The 25,473-nt window shown below is 43.9% G+C and overlaps 1 protein-coding gene across 2 annotated transcripts in view; it reads left to right on the top strand.

The window, feature by feature from the left end:
- RGS14 (regulator of G protein signaling 14) overlaps positions 1-25,473 on the top strand; it is a 261,749-nt gene that overhangs the window by 82,446 nt on the left and 153,830 nt on the right. For both annotated transcript variants that reach the window (XM_077265913.1, XM_077265912.1), the window contains 2 exons: positions 367-459; positions 4,760-4,903. In XM_077265913.1, coding sequence (XP_077122028.1) covers positions 367-459; positions 4,760-4,903 — 237 coding nt within the window. The remainder of the gene's footprint in view (positions 1-366; positions 460-4,759; positions 4,904-25,473) is intronic.

Here is a 25,473-nt window from a genome sequence, read left to right on the forward strand (position 1 = left end):
CTCCATCAGCCAGCAACCTACTCCATGGCCTCAACCCAGCAGCCCCTGTGTAATTTCAGATCCCTGTACAGGGGTTAATAGGTGAAGGCCATGGCTGGTAGATGGAATTGCTAGCGTTAAACCTGTTCATGGAAGCCTGTTCATATTACAACTTATCGCTGCATTTCAACTACTTTATTTCATCAAAACACTGTACTAATACTACCAGTGACAAGAGACCTAAAAAAGCCCTACAAAGGTATATAGATGTATAAATCAGTGACACAGTCTGACATGACTAAAAATTAAATTGTCACATTTTAATTCATATTCGGTAAGATTTTTCTATATGTAACTTCTTCAATGATATAATATTCTTTTCTCCAGGAATTTCTAAAGAAAGAATACAGTGCTGAGAATATATATTTCTGGAAATCTTGTGAGAAGTACCAGAACATTCCTGCAGAGGATACTGAGCAGGTATTACCATGGCCATTAAATATTTTATTGTTAGTAAATTAGTTGTATATTCTGCTCATCCTTGTTGTAATCATTCACAATTAATACATTTATGTTGCTTTCTACATAGTCATTTTTCAGTTGACTTATTCCTTTTGCTAAAATAACAGTATAGAACAAACAAGGCTACGAGTTTTGATCATAATTATATATCCTACAAAATACTAAGGTAAAATAATAGATAAACCTATCAATGTAGGTAAGTAGAAATTGCCTTTTGATACTGTGCAGCGCCGACACTGAGAGCTTCGCTGCCGGGGAGAAATTACGGTAACTTTAGTTCCCCAGCAGCATTTGGCTTCCAGTCATAGAGGTGGCAACTGTACAGATTCAGTTACTGCTCAATGTATAGAGAGGATAGACTTGGCCTTTGGTAGTTACCAGGTACTACTGCAGGGCAGTCCTCAGGTCTGAAGCAGCTAATCAGAAGGTCAGTGACACGGGTATGAGGTACAGGTGGACGAAGTCAAAGACGTGGTCAGAATTCGAGGTCAGAGCAGGCAGCACTGGTTCAATATACGTAGTAGACATCAGGAGCAGAGAATTCAAAATAAATGAGTAGATTAGCTGGGTCAGAGTACCTTACAGGAAGCTAGAAATGAACTGGACTAGAACCTTAGATCAGACCAGGAGTGACGGGAGGAACCGTCTAATAAATCCCCTACTGGTTGGGGATAGGCCGTGCAAGCTAACCTCTGCAGTACACAGTGGGGTTAGGGTCCTGCAGAATCTGGCCGCGCCTCCATATAGCTAGGTGGACAGTCACCAGCAGCAGGATGATGCAGCAGTGTTGGAAATGCTGCAAGAGGCAGCTTAGTGACAAAGACCGAGACTGGAAAGAGCAGAGCGATAACTGCAGTGAGAAGGGCGACACCTACCTCCTGTGCGTCACCGGCGTGATAAGCCTAAAAACTGTGCACTGGGAGATTTATGAATGAGCTGCTTCATTCATTTCGTGATTAAGAAAAATGCCAAACAGCTGATGGAGTGGTGTAAAGCATGTCACCACTAGATACTGGAGCAGTGGAAATGTGGAGTGTAGAGATGAATTATGTTTCTATATGGCAGTGTTATGGATGAATCAGGGTTTTGTCAAAGACAGGAGAAAGATACCTGCTTGACTGTATAGTGTCAACTTTAAAGTTGCTGGAAGATGGATCATGTTTTGTGGTTGCTTTTCAGGAGTTGGCCTAGATGCCTTAATTTATTGAAGGGAAATCTTAGTTCTTCAGCATACCAAGACATTGTGGACAACTGTATGTTTCCAGCTTTGTAAAAACAATTTTGGGGAAGGCCCTTTCCTATTTCAGCATGATCATTCCCCAGTGAGAAAGAAAGATCCATTAAGGCATGGTTGGGCTACTTTGGTGTGGAAGAACTGTACTGGCCCACACAGAGCCCTGACCTCAATACCATAGAACAACTTTGAGATGAACTAGAATGTAAATTATGAGTCAGGGCAACATCAGTATCTGACCTCACCAATGCTCTTCTGGATAAGTGGTCAGCATGGTGGCAAAGCACAGCTCCTTTAATGTAATTATGGCCATTGACAGCTACTGCACCTCCACCCCCAATTGATTTAGATAGAGGGCGGATGTGTTGTAACCGGCTGCAACCAATATACAGTAGGGTGTCAAGGAAAAATGAACTTTGCAAATTGGTAAGTCTTACCCCTCAAATTTGTTCCTTTTGGCATAAGGATTCACCATGTAAAATATGTTGACATTAAATTTACCACTTGCTAAAGGTATATATATATATATGTTAGGTGTCGAGTTCCCGCCGCTGCACAGGGGGAATCTTGAACCATGTCTGCTGCGTTCTCCGATTCTCCTCCAGCCGCAGTGGAGCCTGCTCAGCGGAGACGTCGGTCCCAACGTCTGGCTCAGGCTGATACTGGACGACTGGTTACTACTGCCCTTCCAAGCTCTGTCCTTGTAGCCAGTAATGTTCAGCAGCAAGCAGGTCTTTCTGGGACTAAGTCCTGCTTTACCCATACTGAGCATGCCCACGGGACGACTACCCATTGGAGGTCGGGGGTCACATGCTTAGTCCTGTTGCAGTTCCTATTGGACCATTAGGAAGGTCCTTGTCTGCTGCAGCTATAAAAGGTTCGCATGGCCGCATGGCCATGCACTAGTATCAACCTATGTCATGAGCTTTGCTGCTTTAGTGGTCATATCTGCATGAGGTCAGGGATGGCTGAAATAAGCCCCTAGAATACCGGCACCTCCAGTGAGGAGTTTTGTGTGTTTGAATTCAGGGCTTGGCTGAAATTAGCTCCTAGAATACCGGCACCTCCGGTGAGGAGTTTTGTGTGCTTTGCTGACTGCGTGACCACTGGTTGCTCTCTGCTCAGTTAGGTAGCTGTGATCCTCTGTGAGGTTAACAGGGTACAGCGTTTTCCTATCTATGTGATTCTGTGAAGTAACAGAGTTCGCTTATACCACCATATAGTACCGCCAATTCTAGCAGCAGGTTACTCTCCTGCACGGTGGACCCCGGGTTGCGAACGCACCTATTATTACTTATATATACTCGGTGTGTTCCACCAACCCTAACAATATCTGTATATATATTAGGGTGCCAATTATACATTTGGTATCGCCGAGTTCAGAAACTCCCAATCTATCAAAATATAAAATAAATTAATCTGATCGGTAAACGGCATAACATACCATACATAACGCGGGATATGCATGACGATAAATACTAAGCAAACATTTAAAACTGCAATATGATGTGCCATTGAGCAACCAGTAAATGATAGCTAATCTTAAAAAAAGAAAATTATAAAATATCTATGACCAAAAAGGAACAAAATTAGGAGGTAAGACCTTCAAAAACTTGCTACTTATTTTTACCATGCATTTCCTTGGCACCCTAATATACAGTCGATGAATCTTTGCAGATACACAACTGAGCAGTTCCGGTTGCCGCAAACACTTGAAACAGCTGATTGACAGGGGTGTCAGGTGTCGCACCCCCACCGATCAGACAAATAATGACCTAGCCTAAAGGCCCCGTCACACTTAGCGACGCTGCAGCGATACAGGCAACGATGCCAATCGCTGCAGCGTCACTGTTTAGTCACTGTGTGGTCGCTGGGGAGCTGTCACACAGACAGCTCTCCAGCGACCAACGATGCCGAGGTCCCCGGGTAACCAGGGTAAACATCGAGTTGCTAAGCGCAGGGCCGCTGGTTACCAGTGTAAAATGTAAAAAAACAAACAGTACATACTCACCTTCGCATCCCCCGGCGTCCGCTTCCTGCACTGACTGAGTGCCGGCCCTAACAGCAGAGCGGTGACGTCATTGCTGTGCTGTGCTTTCACTTTACGGCCGGCAGTCAGTCAGTGCGGGAAGCAGACGGCAAGGGACCTGACGGGCACCGGAATGTGAGTATGTAGTGTTTAGTTTTTTTAACATTTACGATGGTAACCAGGGTAAACATCGGGTTACTAAGCGCGGCCCTGCGCTTAGTAACCCGATGTTTACCCTGGTTACCAATGAAGACATCGCTGAATCCGTGTCACACACACCGATTCAGCGATGTCAGCGGGACCTCAACAATCAAAAAAAGGTCCAGGCCATTCCGACACGACCAGCGATCTAACAGCAGGGGCCTGGTCGCTGCTACGTGTCAAACATAGCGAGATCGCTACTGAGGTCGCTGTTGCATCACAAAACTTGTGACTCAGCAGCGATCTCACTAGCGACCTCGCTTAGTGTGACAGGGGCTTAAGTATAGGCCATCAGTATTAAACGCCTGGTTATCCCCTTCAACCTTTTAAGGACCAGTCTGAAATATGTCCTCAGATCTTTATAACATTTAAGCAATTTTGGTACTTTCCTTTGTCATCTGTTTAGTTTCTTGCTCACCATATATCCTTAGCCTAAGTTGGATGTAAAAGACAATTATCCAAAATAAGCTGAGACAGTAGTCCAAATATGGGCAAGACAATATACATTGGAAAGGACCTCAATCAGTTCTCATCAGCAATTCTATAGGTAACAAAGTGCAATCACGAAAGGCCAAACAAGAATTCTCAAAATATCACCCCAATAGATCGGGTTCATCTGCCGAAATAAAGGTATAAGCCTTATTTGTGTTATATCTGCATGGGAACTTTGGGTCCATGTCCAAGCTCAAAGGTAAAACTCGAGTTTGTGAACACTTTTTCTTTAATTTTTGCTCCCATTTAATAGCAATAATGAAGTTTTTTGGTCTGACATTACCTATCATATTGTTTTGAAGCTCATACAAGAGTCTCGTCGGATATACAATGAATATCTCTCAAGTACTTCGTTGTGTCCAGTCAATGTGGATCAGCAGGCAGTTATCACAGAGGAGATGCTGGAGAAACACACTCCTGACCTTTTCAAAGTTCAGCAGCTGCAGGTAACAACATATGTCTAGCTTTATCTCAGCCAAGAATAGATGGACTTATTTACAAGGTTTAATCTTTCCACTCTTTTTCTACATGGAAAGTAGATACCAACTCAAGTAAATATTCGCTGTCACATTTATTGGGTTGGTTTTAACAAAAATCCAGACAAGCTTCAGAAACACTTTAAATATATTAGCATGTATTAAATAAATGTCTTTATTACAGAAATGTCTACAGCAAATTTACTCCTTATGAACAACCTTCTGTAACTTCAATCCATATTCTTATGTGACATTTAAAATAAAACTGAGACTTAAAGAACATGTCAATCATATCCAAAAATGCTATTTGCCTGCAGATATAGGTTTAATTTGCAGGCAAGTATCGTTAATAATATGATAGGTTGTCTTACTGGAGCAACTGATACAGGGGGAAATAAACTTAATGTATTTTTGGGCTATGATGCACAAGAAAAATTTTACTAAAAAGTGTGTATCTTATAGTCTAGATGCAGCTTGATCGAGGAGAACGCTGACACAGAATCCTTTATTTTCTCCTGCATGACTCTGATCATTCTGATCCAGGGTTGTTACCAACCATAGTGACAGACCACATGGACACTACGTGGCTCATGAGTCTGAAATGGGGCCCAGTGTCAAGCTCGCCGCTCCCGCCCATCATCATGATTTCAAAGGTATCTGCATCCCTAGGATGCAGATACCATTGAATAGAATGGTGTAACAGAAAACTCCCTGGTATACCATTCACTTTAATGATCTGAGTCTCAAAGTACAAGGCACAATTACATCACTAGATCAGAGCATTAGCCCACATGCTGCACTATTGGGGGAACAGGGCTAGGGGAGTAGTTTTGTTTTTCTTAGGTGATTAGTTTTGTTTTATTTAATGACTGTACTGATAGATTGTAGGGACCCTGATACTGTGTGTAATAACCATGATGCTGTGTGGGGGGACAAGTATACTGCATGTGGGCTATCATACTGTGTGTGGGTGGCTGTGGGGGCCATCATACTGTGCATGGTTGCTGTGGAGGCCATCATGCTAAGTATGCAAGGCTGAGGGAGCCATAGTACTGTGTGTCAGAGAACTATGAGGACATTACACTGTTTTGGGGGAACCTTAGGGGTATCATGCTGAGTTTTAAAGGGGCTCTGGGAGGCATTATAATGTGTTGAGGGTCACTGTGGGGACATCATACTGTGATGGGGGCTCCATGGTGGCATCTTAATGTGTGTGGGGGGAATTGTGGGTGCATCACAAATAGTACAGAGAATTCTCTGTGGGAATATCATAATGTGTCGGGAGTCATCATTCTCTATGGTGGAAATGAAGGAGGTATTGTAGTGGGTGAGAACACAAAAGACTTCAGTAGAGGCACAATTACTCTGTACGAGCACATCCCTTCCTGTGTTTTTAAAAATTTGGCTGTATGAGCCCGTCTACAAAACTAAATATTTTTTGGGGGTGTGGGGAGTGTGGTTGCCTAATTAGGGCATTTGCTATAGGGCCCAATGATTTCTATGTACACTATGCCCCTGGTTTAATCAGTACAGGGCAGGAGAGAAAGGTACCTATTTAAAAGACCTATCAGGACATGTAATCAGTCACATGTTTTGAAGGAAAATGTTGTAATGCATACAGTGTGTATGTAATTTAATGATGTAGCTAAATCTCAGCTGTGGACATACTATTGGTGCTACCTCTGCAGCATCATAGTGACCCAAGAGTTAAGGAGGTCCATTTCCACCTCTAAAGTAGATGGACATGTTTAGAAAGAAAATATTGTAATGTATACAATGTGTATGTAATTTAATGATGTAATTGTACATTATGATGAGCTATTGGACAGTAAAGGTTCATATATTGTTCTTGCACCGGGTTCCTCCTTTGCTTGTGTCTGTTCCGGGCTGAGGTATGTGTGTTGATGTAGCTGAGCTGTATGTATAATGTTACTGAATTGTTTGTGTGTTGTAGTTGAGTTGGGTGTGTGTTGTAGCTGAGCTATGTGTCTGTTGTAGCTGAGCTGTATGTGTTGATGTAGCTGAACTATGCTTGTTGATGTAGCTCAGCTGTGTGTATTGATGTAGCTAAGCTACAGTAGTGTGTGTGTTGATGTAGCTGAGTTATGTATATATGCTGTAGTTGATTTGTGTTTGTGTTGATATAGCAGAGCTGAATGTTGACGGAGCAAAGCTATGATTACATGTGCATGCGTATGTAGCAGACCTGTGAGGGTATGTGTAACACTCCAGGGTCCTCGTTGTTACAGTGGCATTGCTTTCCTCATGGGGAGAGTGATGTCATGCTTGGAAGCGAAGGAAGATCTTCTTTATCAGGTAACCACAAGCATACAACATGTTCACACTCCAGGCCAGAAGGGGGAGCTCTGATCCAGCTTATGGGTGGCTCCCCTATATATATATTCTGGTCTGGAGGGAAAGTTAGTTAGTGCCAGACAGCAGACTGGAGCAGTCTGAGGCAGAAAGGAGAGTGAGGGCCGTGCAGCCACGAGGGCGCTGCAGCTCCTGGATAGAGAGAATACAGAGAGAAGAACACATTGTAGAGAGCGTGCAGGAGAGCGAGGCAAAGGAGAGGAAAGAACTGGGGAGAATAGCTGCAACTGAGCTACCTCCCTGCATAGCGCTGATACCGGTAGCCGGAAGACCGAGGTTGTGTCGACTCCAAGACGTACAAGTAGATAAGGCAGCACACTGCAGCGCTGAAACATGCAAACATGAAACATGAAACTGAACTGCATTACTGCACTAGAAATATGAAAAATGAGAGCGTTTAGCGCATAAAAATGGCCAATTTTATGTGTACCTGGTAGCCACTTTAGGGCATCTCTCGTATACCAGGTCCCACGCTTTCCTTTCCTCGCTGAGAATAAACGTCTCCATCTGAATGGGTACCTGTGAAACCTCTTCTTAGACTAACATTCTCTCTCTCTGTGGAGGGGTAATGGACCTGTTGCAATTAAAACACCTGTGGCTAAGAGGCGGAGTGCTCAGTCAGAAGGCTAAAGAATACATTTCAAAAAACTGACCGTCACATCCAAACATAGACTAAGTGTGAACAGGTGCTGAACCTAGAGTCACCAACTCATATACAGTCAAGTAAATAAGGCAGCACACTGCAGCGCTGAAACATGCAAACATGAAACATGAACACTGAACTGCATTACTGCACTAGAAATATGAAAAATGAGAGCATTTAGCGCATAAAAATGGCCAATTTTATGTGTACCTAGTAGCCACTTTAGGGCATCTCTCGTATACCAGGTCCTACGCTTTCCTTCCCTCGCTGAGAATAAACGTCTCCATCTGAATGGGTACCTGTGAAACCTCTTCTTAGACTAACATGCTCTCGCTCTGTGGAGGGGTAATTGACCTGTTGCAATTAAAACACCTGTGGCTAAGAGGCGGAGTGCTCAGTCAGAAGGCTAAGGAATACATTTAAAAAAACTGACCGTCACATCCAAACATAGACTAAGTGTGAACAGGTGCTGAACCTAGAGTCACAAACTCATACACAGTCAAATAAATAAGGCAGCACACTGCAGCGCTGAAACATGCAAACATGAAACATGAAAACTGAACTGCATTACTGCACTAGAAATATGAAAAATTAGAGCGTTTAGCGCATAAAAATGGCCAATTTTATGTGTACCTGGTAGCCACTTTACGGCATCTCTCGTATACCAGGTCCTACGCTTTCCTTTCCTCGCTGAGAATAAACGTCTCCATGTGAATGGGTATCTGTGAAACCTCTTCTTAGACTAACATTCTCTCTCTGTGGAGGGGTAATGGACCTGTTGCGATTAAAACGCCTGTGACTAAGAGGCGGAGTGCTCAGTCAGAAGGCTAAAGAATACATTTAAAAAAACTTTGAAATGGACTCCAAGAGGTACAGTAGAAACCAGCAGGACAGCTGGACTACATGTCACCTGTCTGCCCTAACACCCAGGAGACACAGTGGCACATAGAGCCCGGGTCGTGATAGAGACCCTGTAAAAAGGCTCGAGCCACCTGTCATACGGGTTTGTGTCCCACCTTTAAGGGGGACAGTGAGAACAGTGAGGACCTTGACAGAAGCCACAGGCAGCAAGGGACTACACCAACGTGCTAGTAGGAAGGCTTCTAACTCCACCTGGTAAAGGGGACTCTGAACTCACTTCCAAGTCAGCTGGTCCCTGCCTGTACCTGTGATCTAGTGCCCTGGACTGTGGCAGTCTGAAGTCTTCAGTAAACCAGGTAAAGAGATTGCAAACCTGTGTCCTCCGTTCTTTACTACACCACTCACCATCTTCATCTACACACTGGGAGCCCTGACAACCCAACTTCACCTGTGGGAAGTTATACCATCTTAGCTGACATAACATCACCCCAGAGGACCCCTTTAAGCAGCGTCGGTCCCCTCTGACCGAATACCACAGGTGGCATCACGAACACAAACTTTATTCAAACCCCTTTTACATGGGTGTCCAGGGCCATGGACCGGGTCGCCGCTGTGACACATCCTTTTAAGTACCGACCCGGTACCAAGTACCCCACGGCCCTGGCAGGTGTCACATATGTAGTAAAGCTATATGTGTGCATATCAAGCAGAGTTGACTATGTATGTGTAACACCCCAGGTAACCGGTTGTTACAGTGATGTTGCCTTCCTTTTATGGAGGGTAATATCATGCTTGGAGGCAAGGAGGATTCCCTTTACCAGGTAACACACCTACATACAACACATTCTGAATCCAGGCCAGAAGGGGGAGCTCAGAACCCGGATTCAGGGGAGCTTCCCCAGCTTTAAGTAGTGTGGTCTAGAGGAGGAGTTAGTTCAGTCTGGAGCAGGCAGTGAAGGGAGAGGAGTGGAGAGCAGACAGCGGAGCCGTGTAGCCAGGACTGAGCTGTAGCTCCAGGAAAGGAAGTGAACCTGAGGGGTTGAATGTGGTGAAGCATCAGAGGAAAGAAGCACAGGAGGAGGAAAAGGGCTCAGAGGGGAACTGTGACCAGGCACTCTCACAGCCGAAGTGCAGGAACCGGGCACCCGAGGCTGTGTTGTACTCCAGGTTGCACGGCAGAACCGGAAGGGTATAGGACTTTATGTAAATTGCCCGCACCCACACCTGAAGGTGCAGCAGTACACTAAGAGCCCAGGTCGTAATAGAGACCCTATAAAAAGGCTCACACTGCTCATCATACAGGAAACTGTCCCAGGACAGGAAAGAGAGGACTTTGTATGGAAGCCACAGGCAGCAAGGACCTCGCAAACGAGCGTGAGTAGGAAGGCTTACAGACCTCACCTGGGAGAAGGCTCTACCTTTGCCTCCAAGCTGGCCGGACATTATCACCACCTGTTGCTGGTACCCTGGACTGTGGCCCAATTCGACCAGTAAACCAGGTAAGAAAGGTAATCCTGTGTCCTCCATTTATTTGCCGGCATCCACCACACCATCCTTGCCATACACCTTGGGAGCCCTGGCGACCCAGCTTCACCTGTGGGAAGCGTCACCATCTTGCGGCATTAACATCACCCCAGAGGACCCCTTTAAGCAGCGTCGGTCCCTCTAACCGAGAACCACAGGTGGCGTCACGAACTTATACAAACTTTACTAATCCCTTAAAATACCTTTCTCATTTTAATTGAGTGCCCAGGGTCACGGACCGGGTCACAGTCACCGTGACATCCCTTTTAAGTGCGACTGGACCCAGTGTTGAGTACTCCATGGCCCAGGTGGGCGACTCAACCTTGGCATCATGAACAGGATGGACCGACCCATTGAAATGGGTCCTGTGCACCATGGACTGTAATGGACTGTATTGATTTGTGTAATTGCCACCATTATTGCACCATGAGGCGGATAAAAGAAGGAGAAGATGTGTTGCCATGGGCGGAGTTCAAGAACTGGTATGAATGCTTGATCCACCCACTGTATATAATGCTGAAGATAAGCTCCCGATGTATCCTGAAAGATGAGACAAAGTACGCCTGCGCCGGAGCCGCAGGGTGAAGACAAGAAGAGGACGTCATCGTAAGAAGATGGGAGGCCCCGGACCGGACCGTGACGCCCATCGGATCGGACCGCCCAACCAGGTGAGTATAATCTAACCTCTTTTTCTCATCTTTCAGGTTACATCGGGGGCTTATCTAGAGCAATACAGAATGCTGTAGATACGCCCCTGATGCCGGTGGGCTTAGTTCACCTTCGATTTTGGGGGTGATAGGTTCCCTTTAATTGAGCGCCTAGGGCCACGGACCGGGTCACAGCCACCGTGACATCGCTTTTAATCCTCTGCATTCAAAGAGCTGCCAATATGCCTCGTGGAAACATACCCTAATACTCTGCAGTGCAGAGTCTCAGATCAGCGATCTGATGTAACATAGTTAAGTCCCATCATGGGACAATGTACAAAATGTAAAAAAAAAAAATTATGAATTGTAAAAATATTTTTCTAAAAATCCCCAAATAAAGAAAAAAAAAGGAATAAATATTTCCCAATAAATTTATTTGTGTAAATAAATAAAAAAACAATAAAAGTAAACCAATTTGGTATTGCCGCGTCCGTAACGACCTGTTCTATAAAACAGTGCCACTAGTTAACCCCTTCAGTAAACACCGTAAAAAAATAAATAAAAAACAAAGCAAAAAAAACAATGCTTTATCATCATACTGTTGAACAAAAACTGCAATAAAACGCGATCAAAAAGACCGATGTAAATAAAAATGGTACCGCTGAAAACGTCATCTTGTTCTGCAAAAAAAAAGCCGTCATACAGCTCCATCAGCAGAAAAAAAAGCTAGAGCTCTCAGAATAATAATAATAATATTTTTTTTCTATAAAATAGTTTTTATTGTGTAAAAGCGCCAAAACATAAAAAAAACTATTTAAATGAGGCATTGCTGTAATCGTACTGACCCGAAGAATAAAGTGGTCTTACCAATTTTATCACACGTGGAACAATATAAAAAAACAAAGCAAAAAGCAATTCCTGAATTGCTGGTTTTTGTTAATTCTGTCTCGCAAAAATCAGAATAGAAAGCGATCAAAAAATGATATGTGCCCAAAAATGGTACCAATAAAAAAGTCAGCTCGTCCCGCAAAAAATAAGCCCTCACCTGACTCTGTGGGCCAAAATATGAAAAAATTATAGCTCTCAAAATGTAGTGATTCAAAAACTAGTTTTCGCAATAAAAAGCATCTTTTGTGTGCGACAGCAGCCAAACATAAAAACTCTATATAAATCTGGTATCGCTGTAATTGCACTGACCTGAAAAATAAAGTTACCTAATCACTTATACCGCACAAGAAACAGCATAAAAAATAAATAAAACCAATTCTTAAAATGCTGTTCATTTTTTTCTGCCTCCCAAAGATCTCAGTAAAGTTCGGCGCACATTTATCCTGCGCTCTGTGCTGAGCGCTTACATCGGGGTTTCCATGTAAATATCTGAAATATGTGATTCAGACAGAACCCTCGGCAGAAAATTCCCTATAATGAGGCAGATGGAGGCACTGAGGACGCCATAAGACCTGCGATCTGGCGGTGTCCTTTTTAGGATTGCATAATAGTGCGGTCGGCCACAGATTTGTGCACTTCTGAAAAAAAGGAAACCATGGAACAGGGGCCAAACGAAGTCCAGAGTAACTCTGCTGCCTCACTATAGTGAATGGATTCCTTGGGGGGTTTCATCTGAATCACATCACTCAGAGATTTAGATGGAAACCCCAAAGTAAGTGGTCTGTGTAGAGCGCCAAATAAATGTGATCTCCTAAATGTCATGTAAAATGTTCCCAATAAAAGCCTCAACTCAACCCACAAAAATAGCAAGAATCCACTCAGATCTGTCATGTTAATGGAAACATAGGGGTCTTCCATGTTACTGGTAGCACAAAAGCCCTGGAAAAGCGAAATGGCAACTCACAAGCCAAAAGAAATTCAGCAAATTCTCAGCTCCCAAATCCAAATGCCCCCCTCCGTTCTGAGCCCCAGTGTGCTTAAACCACATACAGCGCCCACATGTTTGGCATTTCTGTAGTGATGAGAGTCCGCCTAATTTACAGGTGTGTCTCCAGAAGCAAGAGCTGGGCATAATGTACTGGTCACTACAATGTACTGGTCACTACAGTGGAAGTTTGCAATTTTCATTCAGCAACATCCACTTCTGCTTGTTTCTGGAAAACATCCATGGAGTAAAAATTGTCACTACATCTGTAGATAAATTCCCAAAGGGGTATCACTTGAGGGGGTATTTAGCTTTTCTAGCACTTTGGGGCTCTTTACATGGAATCCACAAACTAGTCTAGGAAAATCTGCTCCAGGAGACAAATAGCACTCCGTCCCTCCCGAGTCTTTCCGTATGGCTAAATAATGCTGTATATCCACATATGGGGTATTTCTGCAATTCATGGGGGTCAAATGTGGGTCAAATTTTGGGTCAATTTTTATATATTTCCCAGTGTGAAAATGTAAAACTTGGGGCTATCACACAATCTTGGTTGTAAAAATGTAAATTATTTTTTCTTCACTGTCCAATGGTATAAAAGTCTGTGACACACCTGTGGTGTCAATATAATCACTGCACCCTTAGATTAATTCATTGAGAGGTTTAATTGGTAAAATGGGGTCACTTATGGGGGCTTCTGCTGTTCTGACACCTCAGGGGCTCTGCCAATGTTTCATGGCACCCTCAAACAAGTGCAGCAAACTCTGCGCTGTAATATGGCGCTACTTCCCTTCTGAGTTTTGCACTGTGCCTTAAAAGTACTTTTTGGCCATATGTGGGGTGTCGCTAACCTCAAGAGAAGATGTGCAATAAACTTTGGGGTCCATTTTCTCCCTTTGCCCTTGTGAAAATACAAACTTTGTAACTATAAAAGATTTTTGTGGGAAAAATGTGATTTTATTTATTTTCACGGCTTAACGTTATAAACTTCTGTGAAGCACCTGTGGGTTCAAGGTGCTCAATAAACATCTAGATATGTTCCCTAAGGGGTCTAATTTCCAAAATGGTGTCACTTGTGGGGGGTTTCCACTGTTTAGTCACATCAGGGGTCTCCAAACGCGACATGGCAACCGCTAATTATTCTAGCATATTTTATATTCAAAAAGTCAAATGGCGCTCCTTCCCTTCCAAGCCCTGCCATGCACCCAAACAGTTGTTTTCCTCCACATATTGGGTATCTGCGCACTCAAGAGAAATTGCACAACAAATTATATGGAGCAATTTCTCTTGTTACCTTTATGAAAAAGCATAATTTGGAGCTAAAAAAGATTTATCTGGGAAAAATGTGATTTTTTTCTTTTATTTTCACAGCTTAACGTTATAAACTTCTGTGAAGCACCTGTGGGTTCAAGGTGCTCAATACACATCTAGATAAGTTCTCTAAGGGGTCTAGTTTCTAAAATGGTGTCATTTGTTGGGGGTTTCCACTGTTTAGGTACAACAGGGGCTCTCCAAACATGACATGGCATCTGCTAATTATTCCAGCAAATTTTACATTCAAAAAGTGAAATGCTGCTCCTTCTTTTCCGAGCACTGCCGTGCGCTCAAACAGTAAATTTCACCCACATATGGGGTATCAGCATACCCAGGAGAAATTGCACAACAATACATTTTGTCATATTACCCTTGTGAAAGTAAAAAAATTAGGTCTAAATGAAAATGTTTGTGAAAGAAAAGTAAATGTTTATTTTCTTTCTTTCACATTCCAAAAATTCGTGTGAACCATCTGAAGGGTTAATAAATATATTGAATGTGATTTTGAGTACCTTGAGGGGTGCAGTTTTTAGAATTGCATCGTTTTGGGATATTTTCTGTCATATAGGCCCCTCAAAGTCACTTCAAATGTGAGGTGGTCCCTAATGAAAATGGTTTTGCAAATTTTGATGTAATCGCTGGTCAACTTTTATCACTTAACGTCCTAACAAAAAAAATAAAATGTTTCCAAAATTGTGCTGATGTAAAGTAGACATGTGGGAAGTATTATCTATTAACTATTTTGTGCGATATGACTCTGATTTAAAGGCATAAAAAATAAAAGTTTGAAAATTGCAACATTTTCAAAATTTTCACCAAATTTACGTTTTTTTCACAAATAAACACAAGTCATATCAAATAAATTTTACCATTAACATAAAGTACAATATGTCAAGAGAAAACATTCTCAGAATCACCTGGATCTGTTCAAGCGTTCCAGAGTTATGACCTCGTAAAATGACAGTGGTCAGAATTAAAAAAATTGGCCTGGTCAGGAAGGTGAAAAAAAGGCTTTTGGGCGAAGGGATTAAAGTGCCCTATATTTTCTTACCTTTGTATGAATGTGAAATCTGTGAAATCTGCATATGTCTTGGCTATCACCCCAGTACCATGTGTAGGGCCAGTTTTAGACAAATTGGGGCCCTGGGCAAAAGTTTAAACTGGGGCACCAAATGCTAACATATTGCACCATCACAGAGAAACATTTTGGTTGTATTTACGTGCGCTGAGTTCAGGCTATTAAACGAGCGCAATTGACAATATTGAAGCTGTTTCAGAGTTTCTTTACACCACCTGAGAAAGAATGATGGGGACACATAGTCAGGGCTGCCACTAGAAATTTCGGGGTCCTATACTGGCAAATTTTTCGGGGCCCCCTTGAGACTCCACCCAGGCTCCACCCCAGCCCTGCCTCCACGCTCCACCCCTCGAACTGTCCACAGTCCCACCACTCTCTCTTGGAAAAACTCCACTTCTGACCTATCACACATTACAGTTCCCATCACCAGATCACACGTATAGCCGGCAGCTTTTGTTTTGGCCAAAAGATTTTTTAAGCTGCCACCATGACACGGTAGACACTTTTGGCCGGGCCATACTCTGCTGTAACCTATTAAATATTTTTTAAAATATGCAATACAATTTGGGTATATTTTAATTTATATTTCAATTTTTAAAATGACCAATAATATCACATACTAGGTACAAATACCGCTACACTATGTCAAAACCACATATTACCACCACAGTGATCGAATAACATCACATACAAGGAAAAAATACCACTGCACCATGACCAGACCACATATTACCACCAGTGACCGAATAATATCACATACAAGGAACAAATACCACTGCACCATGACCATGGCCAGATATATTACCACCACAAAGTGACCGAATACTACAATACTGATCGGTAATAAAAAAAACAATACCATCACCATAAGTGCCATTATACACAGGAGATCTGTACTTAGTAGGCAGTGTCGGTGTACAGGTAATACAGTGATCACTGGTGATATTATACACAGGAGCTCTGTATATAATGTATAGGTAATACAGTGATCACTGGTGACATTATACACAGGAGCTCTGTATATAGTATACAGTGTATAGTGTCAGTGTATAGGTAACACACTGACTCATATAAACTCAGAGAAAAACGGAGTACAAGTCCACTTAAAGAAATGTATAAATTACTTTTTATTAATCGAGACAAAAATCCGATGTACAATAAAATTACATTAAACATCAAATATATAAATAGGACAGTGAGGAGAGCTAGAAAAAACACTGAAAAAAGTCACTGCGATGGTATCCCCAAATTTCCTCTGCTAATTATGACTTGTAAAGTGCTAGTAGTGCATTGTAACGGAAGGGGGAGAAAACCCAGACTGGCCACTATATTAAATTTACAGGGATCCCCTTATAGAATCAATTTCAAATTGGTACCATGCTAAGCCTGACTAGGTCCCTCTTACCCATTGTAGCAGAGACGCAGGGAACACCACCGGAGCCCCAACGCGCGTTTCGCGTCCTATTTATATATTTGATGTTTAATGTAATTTTATTGTACATCGGATTTTTGTCTCGATTAATAAAAAGTAATTTATACATTTCTTTAAGTGGACTTGTACTCCGTTTTTCTCTGAGTTTATATGAAATGTAGGTGGAGTGTCCCTATATATGTCATGTGATCTCCTTAAAATACTTTGGTAAAAAACACATGTTTATTAGCATGTGTGGGAGATCTTATATATTAGTATCCATTGTGGGATGTGTTTATTATAACACACTGACTCACCAGTGACGTCTCTAGGTGAAGTGCTTCATCTTTCAACTTTCATCCTGCACAGACTGCCGTCACTTCTTCCATCCAGGACTTGTCTATGCAGGAAAAAACACAGTTATCTCGATCTCCACTTGCAGAACACATTACTTAATTTTTCCCAACTTCTACATTACACCACATGAAGAAAAAAAGGCAACATAGTATCACTCTACACAGTAACAGGACCGCCCTCCCCATTTAAAACAGTATGCACAAAAATAAACTAAATATGTCACTGCAGTAATAATATCCCTTAATTAGCCCCTATGGTAATAATATTCCCCATCCTGGCCCCCATGTGTCTCATTCCTGGCATCAGCCATATGTTCTCTGTTATGATCCCAGTGGCTGGGGATCACAGGAAATACTAGCTAAGTAACTAAACATAGACACGAGCTCTAGGGAGGTGGTAACTGGACTGTTGTGAACTCTATTTCTGGGCTCCCTCTAGTGGTCACAAGCGGTACTGTGTAGTGTTGTCCTTTTGCAGGTTGGCTTCATCAGCTGGTTCGTTATCCTTGGTTGGTTTTCTATTTAGCCCACCTGGATACTCAGTTCCTTGCCTGCTATCAATGTATTCAGTGCTCTTCAGATTCCGTGTGTCTACCTTGCTCCCAGTCTCTCCAAGACAAGCTAAGTTTTTGTTTGATCATTTTTGGATTATCAGTGTTCATTATGTTTTTAGTCCAGCTTGCTAAAATGTGATTTCTTCGCTTGCTGGTTGCTCTAGGGGACTGAGTTTCTCCCCCCACACCGTTAGTTGGTGTGGGGGTTCTTGAAATCTCAGAGTGGATATTTTGTAAGGGTTTTTTACTGACCGCTTAGATTCCCTTTTCTATTTTCTGCTATCTAGTATTAGTGGGCCTCATTTGCTGAATCTGCTTTCACCCCTGTGTATGTGCCTTCCTCTTACCTCACCGTTATTATTTGTTGGGGGCTTCTATATCTTTGGGGATTATTTCTCTGGAGGCAAGAGAGGTCTTTCTTTCTCTCTAGGGGTAGTTAGTTCCTTAGGCTGGCTCGAGACGTCTAGGAATTCAGGCACGTTCACCGGCTACTTCTAGTGTGTTTGGTTAGGTTCAGATTTGCGGTCAGTCCAGCTTGCCACCTCCCTAGAGCTTGTCCTATGTTTGTTACTTAGCTGGAGTAATTTGTGATCCTCAACCACTAAGGATCATAACAGTATAGCAGGCCAAAAAGTGTTTAATGCATCGCAGAAGTGGGATAAAAAGAAGACCTGAATACATTTTTTTTTTTTCTCCTCCCGCTTTTCCTTTGCTGCAGTCTGTTTAGCTTCTTTCATCCCCTTGAACTCTGGGTGGTTTTGAGCTCAGCTGCAGACATGGATGTTCAGACTCTGACTTCTAGTGTGGATCATCTTGCTGCACGGGTGCAAAGTATTCAGGATTTTGTTATTCATAGCCCTATGTCAGAACCAAAGATACCCATTCCTGAGTTGTTTTCTGGAGATAGATCTAGGTTTCAGAATTTTAAGAATAATTGTAAGTTATTTCTATCTCTGAGACCTCGTTCCTCTGGTGATTCCGCTCGGCAAGTAAAGATTGTTATCTCCTTGTTACGTGGCGACCCTCAGGATTGGGCCTTCTCTCTGGTGCCAGGAGATCCTGCATTGCTTAATGTGGATGCGTTTTTTCTGGCTCTTGGACTGCTTTATGAGGAGCCTAATCTTGAGAATCAGGCAGAAAAAGCGTTGCTGGCCCTTTCTCAAGGGCAGGATGAAGCAGAGGTGTATTGTCAAAAATTTCGGAAATGGTCAGTGCTTACTCAATGGAATGAGTGTGCCCTGGCTGCAAATTTCAGAGAAGGTCTTTCTGAAGCCATTAAGGATGTTATGGTGGGGTTCCCCACACCTACAAATCTGAGTGATTCTATGGCTTTAGCCATTCAGGTTGATCGGCGTTTGCGGGAGCGCAGATCTGCTCATCCTTTGGCGGTATTTTCTGAACAGAGACCTGAGTCTATGCAATGTGATCGAACTCTGATCAGAAGTCATAGACGTCAAAATGGGTTGTGCTTTTACTGTGGTGATTCTGCTCATGTTATCTCAGCATGCTCTAAACGCTTAAAAAAGGTCGCTAAACCTGTCACCATTGGTACTATACAGCCTAAGTTTATTTTGTCTGTTACTTTGATTTGTTCTTTGTCGTCCTACTCGGTTATGGCCTTTGTGGATTCGGGTGCTGCCCTGAATCTGATGGATTTGTCATTTGCCAGGCGCTGTGGTTTTGTCCTGGAGCCTTTGGAATTTCCTATTCCTCTGAGGGGAATTGATGCTACGCCATTGGCTGAGAATAAACCTCAGTATTGGACGCAAATGACCATGTGTATGACTCCCGTTCATCAGGAGGTGATTCGCTTTCTTGTTCTGCATAATTTACATGATGTTGTCGTTTTGGGTCTGCCATGGTTGCAGGCTCATAATCCAGTTTTAGATTGGAAAGCTATGTCTGTGTCTAGTTGGGGTTGTCAGGGAATTCATGGCGATACTCCATTGGTGTCTATTGCTTCTTCCACTCCTTCTGAGGTCCCTGAGTTTTTGTCTGACTACCAGGATGTATTTGATGAGCCCAGGTCCGGTGCCCTGCCCCCTCATAGGGATTGTGACTGTGCTATAAATTTAATTCCTGGTAGTAAATTCCCTAAGGGACGACTTTTTAATTTGTCTATACCAGAGCATGCCGCGATGCGGAGTTATATAAAGGAGTCTTTGGAGAAGGGACATATTCGCCCATCCTCTTCCCCCCTTGGTGCAGGATTCTTTTTTGTGGCCAAGAAGGACGGTTCTTTGAGACCGTGTATAGATTATCACCTTCTGAATAAAATTACAGTCAAATTTCAGTATCCTTTGCCACTATTATCTGATTTGTTTGCTCGGATTAAGGGTGCCAGTTGGTTCACCAAGATAGATCTCCGTGGTGCGTATAATCTTGTGCGCATTAAGCAGGGAGATGAATGGAAAACAGCATTTAATACGCCCGAAGGCCATTTTGAGTACTTGGTGATGCCTTTTGGACTCTCTAATGCTCCTTCTGTGTTTCAGTCCTTCATGCATGACATTTTCCGTGAATATCTGGATAAATTTATGATTGTTTATCTGGATGACATTTTGGTCTTTTCTGATGATTGGGAGTCCCATGTGAAGCAGGTCAGGATGGTGTTTCAGGTCCTGCGTGCCAATGCTTTATTTGTGAAGGGCTCAAAATGCCTCTTCGGAGTACAGAAGGTCTCCTTTTTGGGTTTTATTTTTTCTCCATCTGCTGTGGAGATGGACCCAGTCAAGGTCCAGGCTATTCATGACTGGACTCAGCCCACGTCTGTTAAGAGTCTTCAGAAGTTCTTGGGTTTTGCTAATTGTTACCGTTGTTTCATCGCTAATTTTTCTAGCGTGGTTAAACCTTTGACGGATTTGACCAGGAAGGGCTCTGATGTGACTAATTGGTCTCCTGCGGCCGTGGAGGCCTTTCGGGAGCTTAAGCACCGGTTTTCTTCAGCTCCAGTCTTATGTCAGCCAGATGTCTCTCTCCCCTTTCAGGTCGAGGTTGATGCTTCCGAGATTGGAGCAGGGGCTGTTTTGTCACAGAGAAGTTCTGAGGGCTCTGTGATGAAGCCATGTGCTTTCTTTTCAAGAAAGTTTTCGCCTGCCGAGCGAAATTATGATGTTGGTAATCGGGAGTTGTTGGCTATGAAGTGGGCATTTGAGGAGTGGCGTCATTGGCTCGAGGGAGCTAGACATCGTGTGGTGGTCCTGACTGATCACAAAAATCTGATTTACCTCGAGTCGGCCAAGCGCCTTAATCCTAGACAGGCTCGTTGGTCGTTGTTTTTCTCCCGTTTCAACTTCGTGGTCTCATACCTGCCTGGTTCGAAGAATGTGAAAGCTGATACACTTTCTAGGAGCTTTGTGCCTGACTCTCCGGGAGTTTCTGAGCCGGCTGGTATTCTTAGAGAGGGAGTGATTTTGTCTGCCATTTCTCCAGATTTGCGACGAGTGCTGCAGAAATTTCAGGCTGATAGACCTGACCGTTGTCCACCAGAGAGACTGTTTGTCCCGGATAGATGGACCAGCAGAGTTATTTCCGAGGTTCATTCTTCGGTGTTGGCGGGTCATCCTGGGATTTTTGGTACCAGAGATTTGATGGCTAGGTCCTTCTGGTGGCCTTCCTTGTCGCGGGATGTGCGTTCCTTTGTGCAGTCTTGTGGGATTTGTGCTCGGGCTAAGCCTTGCTGTTCTCGTGCCAGCGGGTTGCTTTTGCCTTTGCCTGTCCCGAAAAGGCCTTGGACGCACATCTCCATGGATTTTATTTCGGATCTGCCAGTATCTCAGAGAATGTCTGTCATCTGGGTGGTGTGTGATCGTTTTTCCAAGATGGTCCATTTGGTGCCGTTGCCTAAGCTGCCTTCCTCCTCCGATTTGGTTCCTCTATTTTTTCAGAATGTGGTTCGCTTGCACGGCATTCCTGAAAATATTGTGTCTGATAGAGGATCCCAGTTTGTGTCCAGGTTTTGGCGAACTTTTTGTGCTAAGATGGGCATTGATTTGTCTTTTTCGTCGGCCTTCCATCCTCAGACGAATGGCCAAACCGAGCGAACTAATCAGACGTTGGAGACTTATTTGAGATGTTTTGTTTCTGCTGATCAGGATGATTGGGTGACTTTTTTGCCATTGGCCGAGTTTGCCCTTAATAATCGGGCTAGTTCTGCTACCTTGGTTTCGCCTTTTTTCTGCAATTCTGGTTTCCATCCTTGTTTTTCCTCGGGTCAGGTTGAGTCTTCTGACTGTCCTGGGGTGGATTCTGTGGTGGATAGGTTGCAGCAGATTTGGAACCATGTGGTGGACAATCTGAAATTGTCACAGGAGAGGGCTCAGCGCTTTGCCAACCGCCGCCGCGGTGTGGGTCCCCGACTTCGTGTTGGGGATTTGGTGTGGCCGTCTTCTCGGTATGTTCCTATGAAGGTCTCGTCTCCTAAGTTTAAGCCTCGCTTCATCGGTCCTTATAAGAACTTGGAAATCCTTAACCCGGTGTCTTTTCGTTTGGATCTCCCGGCATCGTTTGCCATCCATAATGTGTTCCATAGGTCTTTGTTGCGGAGGTATGTGGTACCTGTGGTTCCTTCTGTTGAGCCTCCTGCTCCGGTGCTGGTTGAGGGCGAATTGGAGTACGTGGTGGAGAAGATTTTGGATTCTCGTATCTCTAGATGGAGACTTCAGTATCTGGTTAAGTGGAAGGGCTATGGTCAGTTCGGTGACCCCTCCTCAAGGGGGGGGTACTGTTGTGAGCTCTATTTCTGGGCTCCATCTAGTGGTCACAAGCGGTACTGTGTAGTGTTGTCCTTTTGCGGGTTGGCTTCATCAGCTGGTTCGTTATCCTTGGTTGGTTTTCTATTTAGCCCACCTGGATACTCAGTTCCTTGCCTGCTATGAATGTATTCAGTGCTCTTCAGATTCCGTGTGTCTACCTTGCTCCCAGTCTCTCCAAGACAAGCTAAGTTTTTGTTTGATCATTTTTTGATTATCAGTGTTCATTATGTTTTTAGTCCAGCTTGCTAAAATGTGATTTCTTCGCTTGCTGGTTGCTCTAGGGGACTGAGTTTCTCCCCCCACACCGTTAGTTGGTGTGGGGGTTCTTGAAATCTCAGAGTGGATATTTTGTAAGGGTTTTTTACTGACCGCATAGATTCCTTTTCTATTTTCTGCTATCTAGTATTAGTGGGCCTCATTTGCTGAATCTGCTTTCACCCCTGTGTATGTGCCTTCCTCTTACCTCACCGTTATTATTTGTTGGGGCTTCTATATCTTTGGGGATTATTTCTCTGGAGGCTGGCTCGAGACGTCTAGGAATTCAGGCACGTTCACCGGCTACTTCTAGTGTTGTGATTCGGTTCGTGGGCTCCCCCGGTGGTCTCTTGTGGTACTGGTGTCCTGCAAGCTTTGCCTTCTCAGTTCACCTGTTCCTATCAGGATGTGGGAGTATCCTATTTAACCTTGCTCCTCAGTCATTCTGATGCTGGCCATCAATGTATCCAGAGTGATTCTGTTGCATGTTCCTGCTCCCAGTTTTCTGCTCAGCTAAGTTGGACACTTTAGTCCTTAAATCTATTTTTGTATGTTTTGTCCAGTTTGCACTTATGTGAATCTCTGCAGCTGGAAGCTCTTGTTGGGCTGAAATTACCACTCCAGTGGCATGAGTTGTCACATGAGTTAAGGTAATTTCAGGATGGTGTTTTGAAGGGTTTTGCAGCTGACCGCGAAGTCCTCTGTTGTATCTTTCTGCTATTTAGTTAGCGGGCCTCTCTGTGCTAAATCTGCTTTCATACTACGTGTGTCTTTTCATCTGCTCTCACCGTTATTATATGTGGGGGGCTGCTATCTCCTGTGGGGACATTCTCTGGAGGCAAGCCAGGACTGTGTTTTCTTCTACCAGGGGTAGTTAGTTCTCCGGCTGGCGCGCGGCATCTAGAGACAACGCAGGAATGCCCCCTGGCTACTTCTAGTGTGGTGTGTAGGTTTAGCATCGCGGTCAGCTCTAGTTTCCATCACCCGAGAGCTTGTCTGTTTATTCTATGCTTCTGATGTTTCCTTGCCATTGGAAACCATAACATTCTAGTGTGTTTGGTTAGGTTCAGATTTGCGGTCAGTCCAGCTTGCCACCTCCCTAGAGCTTGTCCTATGTTTGTTACTTAGCTGGAGTAATTTGTGATCCTCAACCACTAAGGATCATAACACTGGACTGACCGCAAAACCTGATCCTATCCAAACACACTAAAGGTAGCCGGTGAACGTGCCTAAATTCCTGGACGTCTCGACACAGCCTGAGAAACTGACTACCCCTAAAGAGAAAGCAAGACCTCACTTGCCTCAAGAGAAATAACCCCAAAGATATAGGAAGCCCCCAACAAATAATAACGGTGAGGTAAGGAGAAAAGACAACGTAGGAATGAAAAAGATTCAGCAAAAAGCAAATGAGGCCCGCTAATACTAGATAGCAGAAGACAGATAGCGAACTGTGCGGTCAGTAAAAAACCCTACCAAAATATTCACGCTGAGAATTCAAGAACCCCCACACCAACTAACGGTGTGGGGGGAGAAACTCAGCCCCCCAGAGCTACCAGCAAGCTGGGAAATCACATAGTAGCAAGCTGGACAAGAAACATATAGAACACTGATGATCAAAAAATGAACAAAACGGAAACTTAGCTTCTCTTGAAGAGACTGGGAGCAAGGTAGTCAGAAGGAATCAGAATAGCACTGAATACATTGACAGCAGGCATAGACTGAGAGTCCAAGTGAGCTTAAATAGAAAACCAGCCCACAGATAACGAGACAGCTGATGCCAGTCACAAACCTGCAGAAAGACAGCACTCACACAGTACCACTTGTGACCACAAGAGGGAGCCCAGAAATAGGGTTCACAACAGTACCCCCCCCTTGAGGAGGGGTCACCGAACCCTCATCAAGACCCCCAGGGCGATCAGGATGAGCCGCATGGAAGGCACGAACCAAATCGGCCGCATGGACATCAGAGGCGACAACCCAGGAATTATCCTCCTGACCATAGCCCTTCCACTTAACTAAATACTGAAGCCTCCGTCTGGAAATACGAGAATCCAAAATCTTCTCCACCACGTACTCCAATTCGCCCTCAACCAGCACCAGAGCAGGAGGCTCAACAGAAGGAACCACAGGCACCACATTCCTCCGCAACAAAGACCTATGGAACACATTATGAATGGCAAACGATGCTGGGAGGTCCAAATGAAAAGACACCGGGTTAAGGATTTCCAATATCTTGTAAGGACCGATGAAGCGAGGCTTGAATTTAGGAGAGGAAACCTTCATAGGAACATACCGAGAAGACAGCCATACCAAATCCCCAACACGAAGTCAGGGACCAACACCGCGACGGCGGTTGGCAAAGCGCTGAGCCTTCTCCTGTGACAACTTCAAATTGTCCACCACATGGTTCCAAATCTGCTGCAACCTATCCACCACAGAATCCACCCCCGGACAGTCAGAAGGCTCAACCTGACCCGAGGAAAAACGAGGATGAAAACCAGAATTGCAGAAAAAAGGCGAAACCAAAGTAGCAGAACTAGCCCGATTATTAAGGGCAAACTCGGCCAATGGCAAAAAAGTCACCCAATCATCCTGATCAGCAGAAACAAAACATCTTAAATAAGTTTCCAACGTCTGATTAGTTCGCTCGGTTTGGCCATTCGTCTGAGGATGGAAGGCCGACGAAAAAGACAAATCAATGCCCATCTTAGCACAAAAAATCCGCCAAAATCTGGACACAAACTTGGATCCTCTGTCAGACACAATATTTTCAGGGATGCTGTGCAAGCACATTCTGAAAAAATAAAGGAACCAAATCGGAGGAGGATGGCAACTAAGGCAAGGGCACCAAATGGACCATTTTGGAAAAAAGATCACACACCACCCAGATGACAGAC

Source organism: Ranitomeya variabilis, chromosome 5 (assembly GCF_051348905.1).
Source record: "Ranitomeya variabilis isolate aRanVar5 chromosome 5, aRanVar5.hap1, whole genome shotgun sequence".
Lineage (NCBI taxonomy): Eukaryota > Metazoa > Chordata > Amphibia > Anura > Dendrobatidae > Ranitomeya > Ranitomeya variabilis.